This window comes from Macaca nemestrina, chromosome 14, assembly GCF_043159975.1.
Source record: "Macaca nemestrina isolate mMacNem1 chromosome 14, mMacNem.hap1, whole genome shotgun sequence".
NCBI classification, from domain to species: Eukaryota; Metazoa; Chordata; class Mammalia; order Primates; family Cercopithecidae; genus Macaca; species Macaca nemestrina.
Window position 1 is genome coordinate 69,646,849 of NC_092138.1, and position 17,290 is coordinate 69,664,138.

Here is a 17,290-nt window from a genome sequence, read left to right on the forward strand (position 1 = left end):
TAACTGTGACTCTAGACAGAATATTATAATTGTAAGTGGAGAAACAGGTACCATAGGATATACAGGAAATGTGTGTTTTCATTTTTACTTAGGGGTGAGAATTAGAGATGGCTTCCTGCAAGAGGAAGTTATTTATTGGCCTTTGAAAGAGGAGAAGGAGTCACTGGTCTGAAAATGAAAGAGAAGCCCTCCAGACTAAGGGACCCCATGAGCAAAGGTTTATATTCACAAAAGAAGAGGGTGTGATTTGAAAACAACTGCAACCTGGGTATGGCTGGAATCCAGTGTGTTAAGAAAGCTAGCAAGGGCAATGAGGATAGAGAGGTGATCTGGCATCAGGGTTAAGGAGTTTAACTTGATTCACTAAACTTATGCCAATTTGCTTACCAAAAAATACCACAAAGAAGTGTCATTTTGAAAAATAACACGACAAAATTACTTTTTAGGCCCCAGAAGGTCATTTGGCACGGCTCCAGCCCCCATGGTGTCCGCCTTGTGGATAACTACTGTGAAGCGTGGCGAACCACGGACACGGCGGTCACGGGACTTGCCTCCCCGCTGAGCACGGGGAAGATTCTGGACCAGAAAGCATACAGCTGTGCTAATCGGCTAATTGTTCTGTGTATCGAAAACAGTTTCATGACAGACGCTAGGAAGTAATGGCCTTCCAATGATTCTTAAAGTTTTCAATGTTTTCTTATGTGAAGAGTTGACACTGAGATCTAAAATGTTTAATTGTTGTAAATATTATAGGTTTTTTTTTTTGTTTTTTTTTTTTTTTTTTACTACACATTCGTTACAACAGCAACCAAAGAAAACATACCTCAATACACTCAAAACTGAAGACATAGAGGACTCAGATCAAAGACAAAATCTGATCCATATATTGGTGCTAGATTCTGCGGGAAACCAAGCAGTGTGAACGCATCCCAACATAGGTTAAGAGCAAGTTGAAAACAAAGGCCATGGCATTGTGCCACTGCATCCTTCAGACACTTATATCCTCCTTTTAAACCATTGTTGTTGAGTGTAAGATGTCCTTCATGTTTTCTTACAAAATCAGTGTTTAGAAAGGTTATGCTTTCTAAGTTATATACAGATCAAATGCTTTTTTCTTTCACATACATCCATCATTTGCAACTGCCATTCGTACACAGAAACAGGACTGCTTAAATGATCCTATTTGTATTTTCTGATGCTATCAGACTTTAATGTTTTTTTCCCTAAAATATTATTGCCATCATGCTTTAGGAATTTTATATTTTTACACAATCATATTTTAGTATGTTGTCTGTTTATGTAACTGACTTGCTGGAAAAGTTGAAACTCCAAATTATCTGAAACTAGAAAAGAAATAGCACATAATTACTACCTTCCCCTTGGCTGCTGTCCTCCCCAACCCCCACCCCACAATTTTATGACTTCCATTTGGCAATTCTTGAATTATAACTGCGACTGAAACAAACAGGTTCATAGAGATGAATTTTCTGAGAAACATATATCTACATGTTGTATACTTGGATTTTTTTTTTTTTTCCATGTAAGTGAACATAAAAACATCTTTTCCGGGTGCTTTCTTCATTTGACTTTTTCCTGCTAGTTCCTTTATTCTCCATCGCTGATGTGGAAGCGGACCTGGGGTGGGTTTGCTAATCCTGCCACTCACTGGTGCTGCCCCCGGGCGATGATCAGAGAACTGAAAGGTTTTCCCATCATGCTCATCTGCCCTGGCTGTTGTCTCCCACCTAGTAGGGCCAGTGTAGGTTGTGTAGAGCCTCAGAGCGGGAAACAGGATGAGCTGTGATTCTGCCGCCGTCTCAGGGCATGACTTTGGGCAAGTCGGCCTCTGTCTCTAAAGGAGATTGGGATAAGACAAGCGTAGTATTGGCTACTGGTCATTAAATATCAGACTTCTGATATACCCCATTTAATTTTTATAATAACCCTGCAAAGTAGTTTTTTAATCTCTACTTTACAATGTAAAAAAAAAAAAAAAAAAGTCAAAGCTCAGGGAGTTACTTGTTCCAGGTCATACACTGGTGAGTGGCAGGACTGGTTTCAGACTCAGGGTCTGTCTCACGTCAGGGCCCATCATCTTCCCAAGGAACCCCTATGCAAGACTGCCTCTCTGCTCCCAGCTGCAAGCATGTGATTCTCTGGCTCTTGGTCTGACCCTCTAGGAGAAACATAATCACCAGGCAAGAAGTATGCTGGGATATTTCCTCCTATTCAGCTGGGCTGGCCCAGAAGCTCAGCAAAGTGAATCCACCCTCAGACTCCTTGAAGTAGGAAGGAAATCAAAGAGGAAAAACAAAGAAAAAAAAAGCAGCCCAGAATCTCCATGCAGGGGCTTCATAAATACATGAGCGGTGAGAATCTTCCTAATGAGTCACAGAATGAAGACAGTTTGAGGCCGGAAAGCCCCAGAGGTGGCTTGTTGAGGACCAGCTCATCTGTTGAGTGAGGAGGGCTAGGGGTGCTTGGCATGGACAGGAACTGCAAGGGGAAGGTGGGCAGGAGGCTCCCGAGGCAATGAAGCCTAGACACTGTCCATTTCTGTCATAGCCCACCTGGCCCAGGGTTACAGAAGAGGCAAGGTGGGTTGGGGTTTTGGGGAGGAGCCCAAAGTCAAGGAGACCTCGTTTGCTAACCATGGAAAAAGTATTGAGGCTTATGGTGTTGCCGTTCAGGCCTCTCCATGCACCAGAGGAGGAATAACCGGCTGACCCAGAAGGAGGCCCTGAGTCAGCCCCAGCCCCATTCAGACTCGGAGAATGAGTGTCAAAATCCTGGGACTGACATTCACTAAACACCAGCCCTTGCCCAAGCTTTCCTGTCACATGTTGAATACTGTCAATCCAGTATCCTCAAGGTCAATCAGGCAAGCCACAGAGGCTCCTCTGCAGGCTGTGTCATCAGAGCCCCACCCCATCTCGGGAAAGCCTTAAACACTCCAGGCCTAGCCTGGCCCTTCTGCCAATGGCCGGCACATCTGTGACATCCCCCAACTCCCAAACCTACCTGCCTTTCCTCATACTTCCTCCTCTGAACACCTGACATGTGTAGCATCTGAGTCTTGTTACACAGTTGAAACGCAATGGTGGAAGGGCCTCTAAGCCTTCACTCTGTCTCATGCCTGGCTGTCTGAAATGTGCCTGAAGGCTGGGAAGCCAATGAACAGTCTCAAGCATGATAAGGGAGGGAAGAATTGTCACGAGTAATTCATCTTGCTAGAGGTCTTTTGGAGACTTGCTGTGAGTCCATACTGCACACCCTCAGGGTCTGAAGCCTGCTGCAACCAAAGCCCCTACCCAGCAACAGAACCAGAGGGAGAGAAATGGCTGCCAACCCATGTCAGGGGTCAGGCTCCATAAGGAGGCAGACTCTGGAGAGTGCAAAGGAGCAGAGGGTCTGAGCAGATATAGGGGGAGAGCACAAAGGAGATGGTCCAGGAGAACCCCCCTGGCAACCTGAACATGGCCACACAGAGTAGCCCGAAGAAAAACCCAGGGAACAAGGAGAATGGGTCGCAGGAGCCATCCTTGCATTTCCCTCCTGGACTTCATGTGGCTAACATGGTGTCTCTCGAACCTGTAAAGGGTGTAAGTCAGAGACAGCGTGGAATTCTGGGAGCCATCAGCAATCCAGTACAGCTGAATAGCAGTCAAGACACTTTGTATTAGCCCATAAAGGAAACACAACTCAAATTTACACTTTTTTTTTTAAAGAAATGTATTGGCTCATGAAACCAGGTAGGACAGGGGATGCAGAGACTCAAGCAATGTGGCATGACAATGTGGTCACTCACTCTGTTCTCTCTCTCCGTGTGTTTGTGTGTGTGTGTGTGAGTCTATGTCTGTCTGTCTTGCTTCTCTTTTTCTGTAAATACGGCTCCTTGCCTCCAAGTGAGGACAAGATTCATGTGGCAGAGATGTCTGCAAACAGCTCTGGGCTTATATTATTCCACCACCCCAGAGAGTGGCTCCAGAGGAAAGAGAAGACTTCCTCTTCCACTGGGATGATATGAATTTGTGGAAAGGACTCTGATTGGTTCCAATTGTGTCACACGCCCATGAGTGTGTTTGGCAGCCCCCATCTCAGAGATGAGTTGTGCAGAAGGAAAATTCCTCTATTCAAAATGCATGGGGGTTTGCAATGACCTGAAAATGAGGGATAGAAGGTTGAGAAGGCCAACAAAATAGATTCTATCACACACAGCAGCAGGGAAGATCAAGTGTGGGGGACGTTGCAGTGAAATAATAGACAGAGGTGAGATCGTGCTGGCCTTGAAATCCAGGAAGAGGCATTTAGACTATCCTGCAACTGATGTAGCAGTTAAGAAGAAAGTACTTAGGCAGATCGTGAGGGTACAGGAATCCTTGGTAAGGTTTTCCTTTTAATGAAAAGCAGCCCCAGAATCATATTCTCTTTTTTTTTTTTTTTTTTTTTGAGATGGAGTCTCACTCTGTCACCAGGCTGGAGTGCAGTGGCACAATCTCAGCTCACTGCAACCTCTGCCTCCCAGGTTCAAGTAATTCTCCTGCCTCAGCCTCCCGAGTAGCTGGGACTGTAGGAGCATGGCACCAGGCCCAGGTAATTTTTGTATTTTTAGTAGAGATGGGGTTTCACCATGTTGACCAGGATGGTCTCAATCTCCTGAACTCATGATCTGCCTGCCTTGGCCTCCCAAAGTGCTGGGATTACAGGTGTGAGCCACTGCACCCAGCCAATCATGTTCTTTTCCAACAAAGAGCAGCCTGTAAAATTGATCTGCAGACATAGACAAGCAAGCTGGAAGCTTGCACGAGTGAATGCTGGCAGTTGTGCCAATAGGAAAAGGCTACCTGGGACTAGGCATGATCAAAATGATGACTCCATCTTCCCTTCTCTTTGCCAGCCACATGTACAGTAAGGAGCAGACAAGATGGTGCTGGCCAAGTGGAAAGCCCATTTGCATAATAAGATTAGGGTGGGGTGCCCAGCCTTCCCCACATGCTATGTAAATGTCACACCTGGTCAAACCAATCTGTGGGCCCTACTTAAGTCAGACACCACCTCCTCAAGCCTGAGTGTGTATAAAATCTGCTGCAGTTTTTCCTTTTCAGTCATTTCTCCCTCAGGAGAGAGAAGGCTGCTTTCCTCTTGCCTTTCTATTGCCTATTAAACTTTCTGCTCTTTGACCCTCCCACATGTGTCCCTGTCCTTAATCTTCTTGGTGCAAGATGACAAACTCCGGGTATTTACCGAGACAATGATGCCACTTCACAACTGGTAGGACACCTTGGGAATATTTAAATGAGATAAGAGGTGGTATCGGATCTATGTTTGAGAAAGATCAAGCAAGTTTTTTGTTTATTCGTGCACTCATTCAGAAATATTTCTTGAATAATAATTTGTACCCAGGATCATGTTTGGACTTGGGAGTCCAAAGATAAATGATGCACCCACTTTTCAAATCTACTAAGTCCATTCTAATGCCACAGACTGTTTCAAATCTCATGTATATTTCCTGCCGCTTGCTCTCCAACTCCTCAGAAACCCTACCAGTGGGAGACAAGCACACTATCCCAACAGCTGGAGAAGTACTTTTCTGGTTACCCCTTGAGCTCCTGGTCCATCAAAACACCACTGAGCCTCCTCAAACCTCTTTGGTAGCCACTAGCTGATTTTCTCCTTTTGCTTTCCACCTTCTACTCCAATTTATAGGGCAGGTAAGTAGAGAGATGCCTTTGTCTGTGTCTGAATTTTGGTCCTGCCACCTACTAACCATGTAATCACAGCCAAGCTACTGAAAACCTCCAAGTTACTGAAAATAATGCTCCACACTCAATCTTTCCCTGCAGCTCAGTCTCTTAATCTGTAAAAGGATATTCGTGGAAACTACTCTCCTTTCAGTTAATTTACAGGAAGCACTGGAAACAGCATTCTGGCCCTGTGTGAGCATCCAATCAGTGTTTGCAATCTTTGGCCTGTTCCAGTTGTCTCTCGGTAGAGATCTCTCCTTCAGCCATCCTAGCTGGTGTCTTCCAATCTGCCTGTCTTCTCTGCCTGTCTTCAGGCATGGGGCTGGGACTCCATGTATACATAGCGGTACAGCTCTGCCTGCTGTTAGTAAATATCCATTGTCCCACGACCCCAAATGTCTTGAATATCCTGCCCCTCTGCACCTGCCCTTCATAATCCAACAACTAAAATGTTATCATCTGGCTCATGATGGGCTGCTAACAAGAGGGCTGAATTCTTTCTGATAGACAGTCACACGTACCACATCGACTGTTAAGATTTCTCATCATCCCCCTGCATGAGTCTGCTGGGGACCCTGAGTTCCAAGAAGGACCCAGAGCACCCTTTTATCTGATATGTTTGTGGGAGGAAATTGCCTCCCTCTCCTCTCCTTCTAAACTTATGCCTTTTCCTCTGGTCCTTCTCTCATTGAGTGGCTCCACCATCCAGTCAGTGGCCAAGGAATCATTTATTTATTCAACAATATGGACTAGGTGTCTCCTCAGTAATAAAAATAACAACAGCAATGAACCATAAAATAAGTGCTAGGAAGCTCAGCAAAGTTGGGATATTGTTATGATGACTACTTTCATTTTTCTTTTCTTTTTTTTTGGAGACAGGATCTTACTCTTTAACCCAGGCTAGAGTACAATGGTGTGATCATGGCTTATTGCAGCCTTAATTCCTGGGCTCAGGTGATTCTCCCACCTCAGCCTCCTGAGTAGCTGGAACTACAGGTGCGTACCACCAGACCTGGCTAATTTTTAGTACATACACACACACACACACACACACACACACACGTATATGTACTAATATATGTATGTTTAGTACATATATATATTTGTAGAGACAAGGTCTTGCAATGTTGCTCAGGCTGGTCTTGAACTCCTGGCCTCACAAAATTCTCCTGCCTCGGCTTTTTAAAGCACTGCACATGGCGGTCTTCCCTTAAGGTAATGTGGTACTGGCTCTTTTCTTATCTTCCCTAGGACTGCTGCTCACATCTCCTGGCCTCCACAGTTCCATCTCCTCAGTTCATTCTCCACACCAGGGGAGAGAGCTTTCTAGAAAACCTGCCATACTCAGTCCATGTTTTGATTTGAGTCTCCCTTTAGAGGAGGATTCATTTAGTTTCTCTGCAAGGCGATCCCAAGAAACAAGGTAAGAGAGCCGAGAAACGAGACAGAGATGGGAAGGAAGATTTTAAAGGGCGCATCAAGTTCCGACTGTGAGTGATTACATCACACTGTCCTCTTAGGAATTCTGGGAGCCAGCGCAGTCTGGCACCTCGGAGTTTCCAACCAAAGGGGCAAGGATGTTATGGTATTCATACACCAACCCCTCTCAGTCTTTGAAAAGCAGGAGGGCGGGGCACTGGATGAGAGTCCAGGACTTCCAGCCTGCTGCACACAGGCAGGGTGGGCTCAGCTGCCACAGAACGCTCTCAGGCAGACACGTGGACGCTGGCAGTGGGAACTTGGAGGTTTATGGGTGGGGCAGCCCAGAGGCTGCAGTATCAGGCCCAATCTAGCAGGAAGTCACTCAGGGTTTACTACAAGATAACTCTTTGAGCTTACAAAACCTTCCTCAAACCTTATTGAAATGATAAAAACAACAAACAGAGAGAGGAAAAAAACAAAAAACAAAAAAAAAATCTGCAACCCCATGTTAAAAAAGGAAGAGTTATATCAACCTGGCAGAAACTTTGAGAACTTTCTGGAAGATAGAAATCCGCTATGATTGGCTATCCTATAGCCACAGCAGCAAAGGCAGGGCCTGTGTTCAAGTCCCTCCTGAGGCTGATAGCCACAGGAAAGTGCCAGCAGGGGCTGGAAACAGAAATAAGCTGGGAAAAGGCTAGGGGGAAGCTCATAGAGACCTGTGCAGTTACTGACAGCACCAAGAAGACCTATCAGTCCTTCCAATGTGGGCTTTCATATTTATGAACATCAGTACAGAACAACAAGCACCAATTAGTCATCTGAGGAGATCTAGCAGCCTCCAAAAGGAACCAACAGTCAATCAGAGCCAATGGCTTCTATTTTGAAAGAATGATTACAGAAAACAGGAGATAACTTTTAAAGATTCAAATTTTTATTTTCATCCCACTCTACTGGAAACAAGGAATAAAAAAAAAAGTAAATTGGTATTCTCAGTAAAATTTCAGAAAGTAAAAGAAGCATGAAATGAAATACTAGGAGAATAAGAACAGCCCTTGAAAATAAAAGAATGACTGTATCACCAGAATAAAATAGAACTACAGCATATATGCTACTGAAACCTGATTTAATGAATTGTTAGATCAAATCAAAAGAATTGATATAATTGCTCAGAAGACACAGACAAAAAGATAAATTCACGAAATAAAAGATGAGGGAAGTAGATAGACTTAATGTTTCAATATTTATATAACAGGAGTCACAGAATAAAAGAGAATATTAGATGGAAGAGAAGTATCAGTGAACAAAAGAAGTTGGGTGTGGTGGCTCAAGCCTGTAGTCCCAGCTACTTGGGAGGCTGAGGCAGGAGGATCACTTAAGCCTGGAGGTTCAAGACCAGCGGAGCAACATAATGAGACACTGTCCCCATCAAAATGTAAATATAAATAAATAAATAAATGAAAGAAAATTTCCTGAGCTAAAGAAGGAGCATAATCTATAGATTGAAATGATTCACTGAGGTCTGGGCAGAATTGTTGCAAAATATCCACCTGTGTACGTTTCTGGTAAAATTTATGCATTTCAGTAATAACGTAAAATCCTGTACACTTCTATATAGACAGCAATTCAGATTGGCATTGGACTTCTTATTTGCAATATCAAAAATTAGAAAACAATGGGGTAAAGTGTAAATAATTCTGTGGATTAAGAATTATATTAAAATTTCACAGCCAACCAAACTTTCATGTATGGGAACAAAGAGAGACATTTTCAAAAGTGTCAAAACTCAAAATTAGAGCATCCAGGTACCTTTTCTGAAAAACAGACTTTGTGGAAGGATTATAACCAAATGGAAATTAACCGAGAATTAGTATTTCACAAAGCAGAGGATGTGATGATAGAAATCTAATGAGAAACAAAGTCAGGATAACTTATGGTTGTATCCAAATCAATTTTTCCCAATGTGTAGTATATATACCACATATGGATTGAGACGGTTTTTACTTTAACAGTTATATATTTATTTCAATAGCTGTTAGAAAAATATAGATACATACTAAATCCATAATTTCACATTTATTTGTGTTTAATATAAAGTAAGTATTTAAGTTTTAAAAAGTGGGCTGGTTGAAAGGAAAGTATTAGGTAACTAATAGTACAAATGATACATTGTCAAGGTGATAGACAACTGACTGAATTTTCAGAAATGTTGAGCCGAATAATTGTCAATAACGTGGTTGTAAAATACATTCCAGACTTTACCCAACTGTGACGATAAAACAGGTTTGCATTTCTTCTAAAACTTAATTACAGGGCTGATGCCCTAGGTACAAAATTAGCACAAGGTCATCTTCTTCTTTCTCAAATATTCTTCAAAAATTATTCCTTCAAATATTCTAGGCTTGCTTCTATTTGCCCAGGAATTAGTTCAGCTCATTGTTTATCTGTGGGTACCTTCTGGGAAAAGGGAATTCCAGGATGTCCCCTGTGGCCAGATTTACTTCCTTGGTGTCAACACTCCATTGGCAGTAAGTGCCCAGCTGGTGTTTTGGGGCAGTCCGTTAAAGTCATGGAGATCTTGAAGAGATGTTCTTGTGGTCCTGTCACCCAAACCATGTCAGCTGCCACTGATACAGTTCTCTGCCAATCGATTCCACAGTGCTTTCTTGTAGTTCAAGAATGTTTGCCTCTTCTCACAGTGCTGTGCTTATTTAAGATGCCCACAGTAAAACTGCCTGGTCTCAGTGTTACAGCTCTTAAATAGCACAGCATTTTCTGTTCATCTGTGCACTGTAGTTTTCTTCAAGACATCTCTCCAAGCAGGAGAGAAGCCAGCTGAGAAGTTGTACAATTAATCCTATGTGTTCACCTCAAACATTTCTCAGACTATGGTGATGAGTGTTTTGGTGTCCTGCAAAGCAGAGCCTGAGACAAGGACTTAGTGCAGGCGATCCCAGGAAGTAGGAGCAAGGAGATAGGGAGAGTAAAACAGAGAAAGAGGAAAAGTCCATCAACAGACACACTGTGAGGTCACTATTGTCAGCAACAAGAGCTCAGTTCCACCAGGACCTCTGAGAAGTATGCAGAATGTTCCCCACAAGTGTCTACCCAATGGAGAAGAGGATGGAGCATTTGTTCATTGGCCAACATTGTGCATTGTTTGAGGGTTGCCCATAGGGTACGAATTCCTCGGTACTTCTGAGTTGGGCCAGCCTGGAAAGCTTCCTGACATTAGGAGAAGGCCCTAGCACAGAATGAAGAAAGACAAGAGGTGTGAGTCTGGAGGTAGAGCACCAGCAGCAGAAGGTGAGTCAGACTGTCTATCACAGGTATGAATGAAATCAGAGATGGGCTAAATGGGTGTGACACAGACACAGGAGGCAACAACTACAATCCCACTTAGCAGTCCAGCCTTCCCACTCCTCATCATCAGTTTCAATCATGACCCCATCTTCCACATAGTTCTGTATTGCTTTTTGGGTCCCATTAGAGCAACGACAGTGGATATGACATGTTTTAACATATTTGATCCTCTGTCAGCAAAAGAAAAAGCAAAAATGAATTAACCGAAGTGTATAAAACACAGTATACCTGATAAACTTTAAAAAGAGATAAATTTGGTTATTTGAAAACAGAAAATAAGGAAACCTCTGGCAAGTCTGAGAAGCAGACTTCTGGCAAAAGAAAGAAAAACACGCATATACAAAACTGTAATGAAAAAGCTAGAAACCACTGACACAGAAGATGTTTTAAAAATTAAAAGAGACTTATACAATTTACTAATATGAATTTTAAAATATAGATATAATGGATAATGTGCTACGAAAATGTAATGACAAAAACCAATACAAAAAAGAAAAATAAAGAAAATATCTGAATTGCTTACTAACCACAAACGAAATTTAAAAGACTATGGAAAATCTGCTCACCTCACCCAGTTTTGCATTCTTAGATAGTTTCATGGGTGGGACAGGAACAGTTCCTGAAAGAAAGGACAATGCTACAGAAGAAAGAAATAGTAACAGGAAAGTGAAAATAAATGATGCTCATGGCATTCTGCCCTTTGAGTAAAAGAGACAACGCCACGTACGCTCTTCCACGTATACAATTCCAAGAAGGCAAACATAATACAATGCACTCACCTCGTCCTCAAGGGTTGACAACCAAAGCAACATCCAACTATCACATCCAGCTGCAAGTCAACGGTCGCTGGGTGAGATACATTCCATTCAATCAGACCCTGACGCCGGTCAGTTAGTAATTATGTATTGAGGACATAAGAGTACAAAAAGGACGTGTAACTGTCCTCCAAGATCTTACATTCCAGTGGGAGAAGACAGATAGTAAACATGCAAGCAAATAAATAGATAAGATGAATTCAGGTACTGAAAACTGCCAAAAGAAGGTAAAGGTAACAGGGCTGAATATGATTGGGAGATGGACGTGCTGCCTTTGCTCTTGTGAAGAGTCCCTTCTGAAGAGATGACACTTGAGTTGAGATGTTTGTCATTGGTTTATTAAGATGTCTTGATTGAGGTATAAATATGAAATCATTTGATTTCTTGCCATTGCTATCTCAACTATGCTATCCCTATAGCATAGTCCCTCAGAGCATAGACCTTTATAGACTGTGGTGAAGTATATGAGTTAAGGTCCATCCAAAAGACAAACAGCACTATCAGTATTTGAAACAGGGCTGGGCACAGTAGCTCACACCTATAATCCCAGCATTTTGGGGGACTGAAGAGGGGGATCACTTGAAGCCAGGAGTTCAGGATCAGTCTGGGCAACATTGTGAGACCTGCATCTCTACAAAAAATTTTTAAAATTAAAAAAAAATTAACTGGGTGTGGAGGCACGTGCCTGTAGTCCCAGGTGCTCAGGAGGCTCAGGCAGGAGGATTGCTTGAGCACAGGAGCTCAAGGCTGCAATAAGCTATGATGGCACCACTGCACTCCAGCCTGGGTGACAGAATGAGACCCTGTGTATAAGGAAAAAAAAAAAAGTATCTGAAACAGAGAGAATTTTATGCAGACAACTAGTTACACGGGTGATGGAAAAGGTGAGAAACTGAACAGAGGACAGTAAGACTACCCAGATATTATCAGAAGAGGGACAAATGGAGGAGGATGTGTGACCAGAGCCCAGAAACTATGAAAAAAGAGTGAAAGCTAGACCGTGTGAGGTCTAGAGTCATACAAGAGGAACAGCCCACAGTCAGAAACTCCCCTGGAGACAGAGAGGTGGACAATGAATACCTTGATTGTTTTCCTTCCTCCTGTTTTCCAGTCCCTCACCTGTGCCTGCCTTTCACCACATAACCAAAAGTAACTGACCCAGGGAAGCACAGCGTGCAGGGATCAGGTCCCAGCCCCAGTACATAGCAGGGGTGGGAAAGGGGGAGGGCAAACAGATCCAGGGCAGGCACAGGAGGATTCCATAACTTTCTGATTATTAAAATTCCAGTCTTCTTTAAGGCTTCAGTCTCAAACTCCATTGAAATCTTTTTTCCCTTCTCTTGCCCTCACATGGAGCATTCTTGAGCTGGGATATTGACTTCTAGAAATGAAAGTGGAAAAAGGGTATGATCTGGGTCTGAGATATCTGCTTCCCTTCCTTCTTCAAGGCCCAGCCCTTCCTGTGTATTTCAGGTGGGCCGAAGGAGAAGAAACTGGAAAAAAGTCTTACTCATCTGGCCACAGCTGCAGTTCTTTCTGGGTTGGCGGGTACTGCTTCTCTGGCTAATGCTGGCCACAGATAGCCTCACTGTGGCAGGCATTCAAATGCTGGTCAGTCCTCTGGAGGACTCATGGGACCAAGTCCAACCACCTTCTGCAACGTTCCCTGAGCCAGAGCAACTGTAGGACTATGTATAGGCAGCTCCCCTTCTGCCCCTATTTTCACCTTGAAATAATTCCCGTTATCTCCTGCTTAACCAGATAAGTCCAAGGGCAGATGGAAGAGTATACACATTGCCCCTTCTTTTAGGGATATCCTGCTTTATGTCTAGTTCTCTGGAGTCTCCCCAGTAGTTAGCTTAGCGGGGAGGAGTCACTTCTCATCACAAACACTGCACTTCCACAAGACTGATGCTTCTGACACTAACTCCCCTCCTTCCGCCTTCACAGTCATCTCATGAAGATTGGGAAGGAGCGCTGGGGGAAGCCTGGTAGGGATAGATCTGGTAGGCATAGCCACTTCTCATGATAAGCCCTGGGAGAGGAATCTGGTGCCATGATGGGTAGCTGTCTTGAGAAGGTGGCATGCTTAGAGCCTCTTTGTTGTCACATCTGGCCTTTAGCTGGAATTCCCAAACAGGAAAAGTCTCATCAAACATCCTGTTGCATTTGAACAATGGAAAGGAGGTGATCTTGCAAAGATCTAGCGGAAGAGTGTCCCAAGAAGGAGGAACAGCAAATGTAAAAGCCTTAAATGCAAAGCAGCTTGCTGTGGCTGAGGGGTAGAAGGGCGCTGGTAGAAGCTGGAGCAAGAGTATGCGTGGGAGGAGACAGAAAAATAAGGGAGAATGGGTAGGTGGCTGCGGATACTTAGGCTTTTGTAGAGTAAGGTAAGGGGCTTAGATTTTATGTCTGGTTGCTCTGAGAAGCTAATGGATGTAGCTTATGTAATTGGACAGATTTTACTTTTTCAAGGCAGCAATTCTGTAAGTGGATGGATCATTACGACATTTTCCACTGTCAGAAAAAATAAAACCAACATTGACTGCTTACACAAAGAGAGTCTGACGAAGGCATAATTCACCTCTTCTGGCTAACGTTCATTTTATTGTTGAGATGGATACAACGATCTAGAGCTTTGCTCTCCACAGCTCTATTAGGTTAATAGTGTATGAACTGGTCATTGTTTTGGAGAGACCACTGTGACTGTTCTGTGTGTGGAATAGACTGTGGGGACAAAGCTACAGGCAAGTAGACCAGTTAATAAACTGATGCAGTGATTCAGCTGAGAGATGATCATGTCCTGGGCGCTGGTTGAAGCAGTGGAGATGGTGAGAAGTGGGTAGATTTGGGATGAATTTAGGAGGAGAAGCCTTGCTGAAAGGTCTCAGCTGTGAAAGAATGATTTCTGGTATTTGGACCTGGCTGGCTGACTGCCTGGAGAATGATGCTCCCTCCTGGGATGAGAATGACTCTGTAAAGGCAAGATTCATTTATAGTTGTCGTGCTTTTTTTCTTCATGATTATAGCCCCAGGGTCTATAAGAGTGTCTGCTACCTTGTAGGTACCCCACAAATATGTGTTGAATAAATGCAAAAGCAATCGTTTATCAGGTAGTCATTGAGAAGCCTATATTCATGCTCTTGCCACCTAGGACAAAATGATGCATGTAACCACTCTATACAGATGGTCCCAACTTAGGATGGTTCAAGTTATGATTTTTGACTTTATGATGCTGTAGACCTGATACACATTGAGTAGAAATGTAGAAAATGTATTTCAAAGTTTGAATTTTGACCTTTCCTCAGGCTAGTGATATGTGGTATGATACTCTCTTGTGATGCTGGGCAGCTGTAGTAGCCACAGCTCCCAGTCAGCCACACAATCACAGTGGCAAACCACCATGAAATATTTAATACTTTATTCTAAAATAAGCTTTGTATTAGATGATTTTGCTCAACTGTAGGCTAATGGAAGCATTCTGAGCACATTTAAGGTAGGCTAGGCTAAGCCATGTTAGGTTATGTTAGGTTAGGTATTAAATGCACTTTTGACATGATATATTCAACTTGCAATGGGTTTATCAGGACATTACCCCAGTGTATGTTGAGGAACACCTATGTATGTTTGCAAGATTTCCACTTAAAAAGGAGAAATGGGCTGGGCACAGTGGCTTACGCCTGTAATTCTGGCACTTTGGGAGGCTGAGGTGGGTGGATCACCTGAAGTCAGGAGTTCAAGACCAGCCTGACCAACATGGTGAAACCCCGTCTCTACTAAATACAAAAAATTAGCTGGGCATGGTGGTGCATGCCTGTAATCCCAGTTACTTGGGAGGCTGAGGCAGGAAAATAACTTGAACCTGGGAGGCAAAGGTTGCAGTGAGCCAAGATTGCGCCATTGCACTCCAGCATGGGCAATAAGAGCAAAACTCTTTCTCAAAAAAATAAAATAAAATAAGGAGGAACGGGGAAGCAATTCCAGTTGCCGTCAGCTAAGAACCTATGTCCCATTCTTCTGGATAGGGACAGTACAGACTTACTTTGCTGCCAGAGGAGCAAGTTCTTTCTGCCCTCCTATGGGTCCTACCCCTTAGAGAATTTGTGTGAATTCCACTGAGCAGCAGTAAAATAGCCACCATTGTAGAAGGATTTCTGCTCCTCAGCACAGGCCTAGAAAAGTGTTCATTCCTCAGGGACTCAGCTTCCTGGCCTCAGCTGCCTCGATGCTCTGAGTGATGAGGGAGAGCTGTGTGATGAACACAGGCCTGAGCAGTGTTGCTGTCAATGTTGCTTCAAGATAAGGTGCTCCCTCTTTACTCCAGATCCCTCAGGGATCCCTCTTCCCGGTTACAGAATTTGCTTTTGCAATTCTTTAAGGAAAAAGACCATCAAACTCTGCAGTATTGGAATCTTGCTGCAAATAGGAGGAGCCTTTCTTTTATCTGCCTGCTGTTCCTCTTCTGCTTCCAAACAGCCCAGCTTAGATGGAGACATCCTTTTTGGCAGTGCTTCATTAAAGGGCATAAGAAATAGTCAACCCATTTTGACATCTTTTGACCTTAGATCTCTTGAAGCAGCTCCTCACTACCTTGCCTCATCCAGTTCCACATTTCAGGGACCATTACCTACAAGTCCTCCTTTGCAGACATCAGTTTCTGCATTATTCAGGCTTCTTTAGTTATGGAACAAAAATCCAAGTAAAATTAGCTTAACTAACGAAGCACAGTTAATGACTCTTGTAAAAAAAAAAAAAAACAAAAAACCCAAATGGGTCTGGAATCTGGATCACTGCATCCAGATAAACAAATAATACTGTCAAGTCTTTCTCCTCCCTTCTCCCATCCCTTTCCTTCCATAACTGCTTTCAACTTTTCTTTGTGCTTGGGGTTCATTTTATCTGACTGCAGATGGCTTCATCTTGGCAAGGGCAGGGCTTAATCTCCTGGTTCATGTTATGTAGCTCAGCTCTGCCAAAGCAAGAAGAGGGCTTCTCTCTTTTCCCCATGCTTTACTGGACATAAGTTCCAGCCGATTATCCCAGCTTTGATAAGTTTCCTCATTCAATCTCAGTGGCTGGGGGATGGTCACGCCTAGGTCAGGTCATAGTCTTTGTGGCCAGGTGCTAAGAATCTGTGAGTGGCGCTCCCACCAAAATCAACCCCGTGGTTGGACTAGGGGAGGAGCAGATATCTAAGGGAAGAAGGGGAGGATGGTTGTCGTCATTAAGAAAGGAGAGAGAAGCTGCTCAGGCAAAGACAACAGATCCCTCTTACAGTGAGTCAGATTTAATGCCAGGACCCAAAAAAAGAGCGAGCATTCAAAGGCTTGTTTTGGTTTTCTTTCCTAACTTAAACAAGAAACGAAGTTGGTGGGCAGGAATCGTAATGAGGAAGTGAGCATTTCTTCCTTTGTGGAGAAGTGTACTGAGGCAGGAGGTTGTAAGAGCAGGCCCTACCTTTGTTCACTGGGCTCTTGGAGGCTCTTGGAGAGGGAAGCCATTGCAGGTGATGACTCAATGTGGTGGATCACGCCTCCCTCAATTCTACTCTGTCCAATTCTCCAAAGCCAAATAAATAGGAAGTGTGGCAGACGGATTCTTTTTAGTAGCAGGACACTTGGGTTTATTTTCATGGGCGTGAGTCCACGGGAAAGCAATTATTTTCTCTTGTTTCTTTGCTGCATCAGAGAAATGGAGCAATTTTAAAGAGGGATTTCAAAGAAACAATATTGTAATTTACAAAAAAATGGGATCATGTAGTGACCGTCAAGTCGGCTGTGCTGAAATATCATGACTTGTTCTGAACAGTGTCCATTAGAATCTTACCATGCCAGAATCAGAAGGGATCAGAAGAGATCATGGCCAACCCTCTCATGCTACAGAGAAGGACACTGAGACCCAAAGAGGAAAATGGAGTCACTTAAAGGACCTAGTGAGTTAGAGGAA

General features: G+C 43.5%; 1 protein-coding gene across 3 annotated transcripts in view; it reads left to right on the top strand.

Annotated features, from left to right (window-relative positions):
- Positions 1-1,586, top strand: part of LOC105477208 (collagen type XV alpha 1 chain) — a 128,179-nt gene extending 126,593 nt beyond the window's left edge. For all 3 annotated transcript variants that reach the window (XM_071078073.1, XM_011733615.3, XM_011733617.3), the window contains one exon: positions 447-1,586. In XM_071078073.1, the coding sequence (XP_070934174.1) occupies positions 447-660 (214 nt within the window). In that variant the 3' untranslated portion in view covers positions 661-1,586. The remainder of the gene's footprint in view (positions 1-446) is intronic.
- The last annotated feature ends 15,704 nt before the right edge of the window (positions 1,587-17,290 follow it).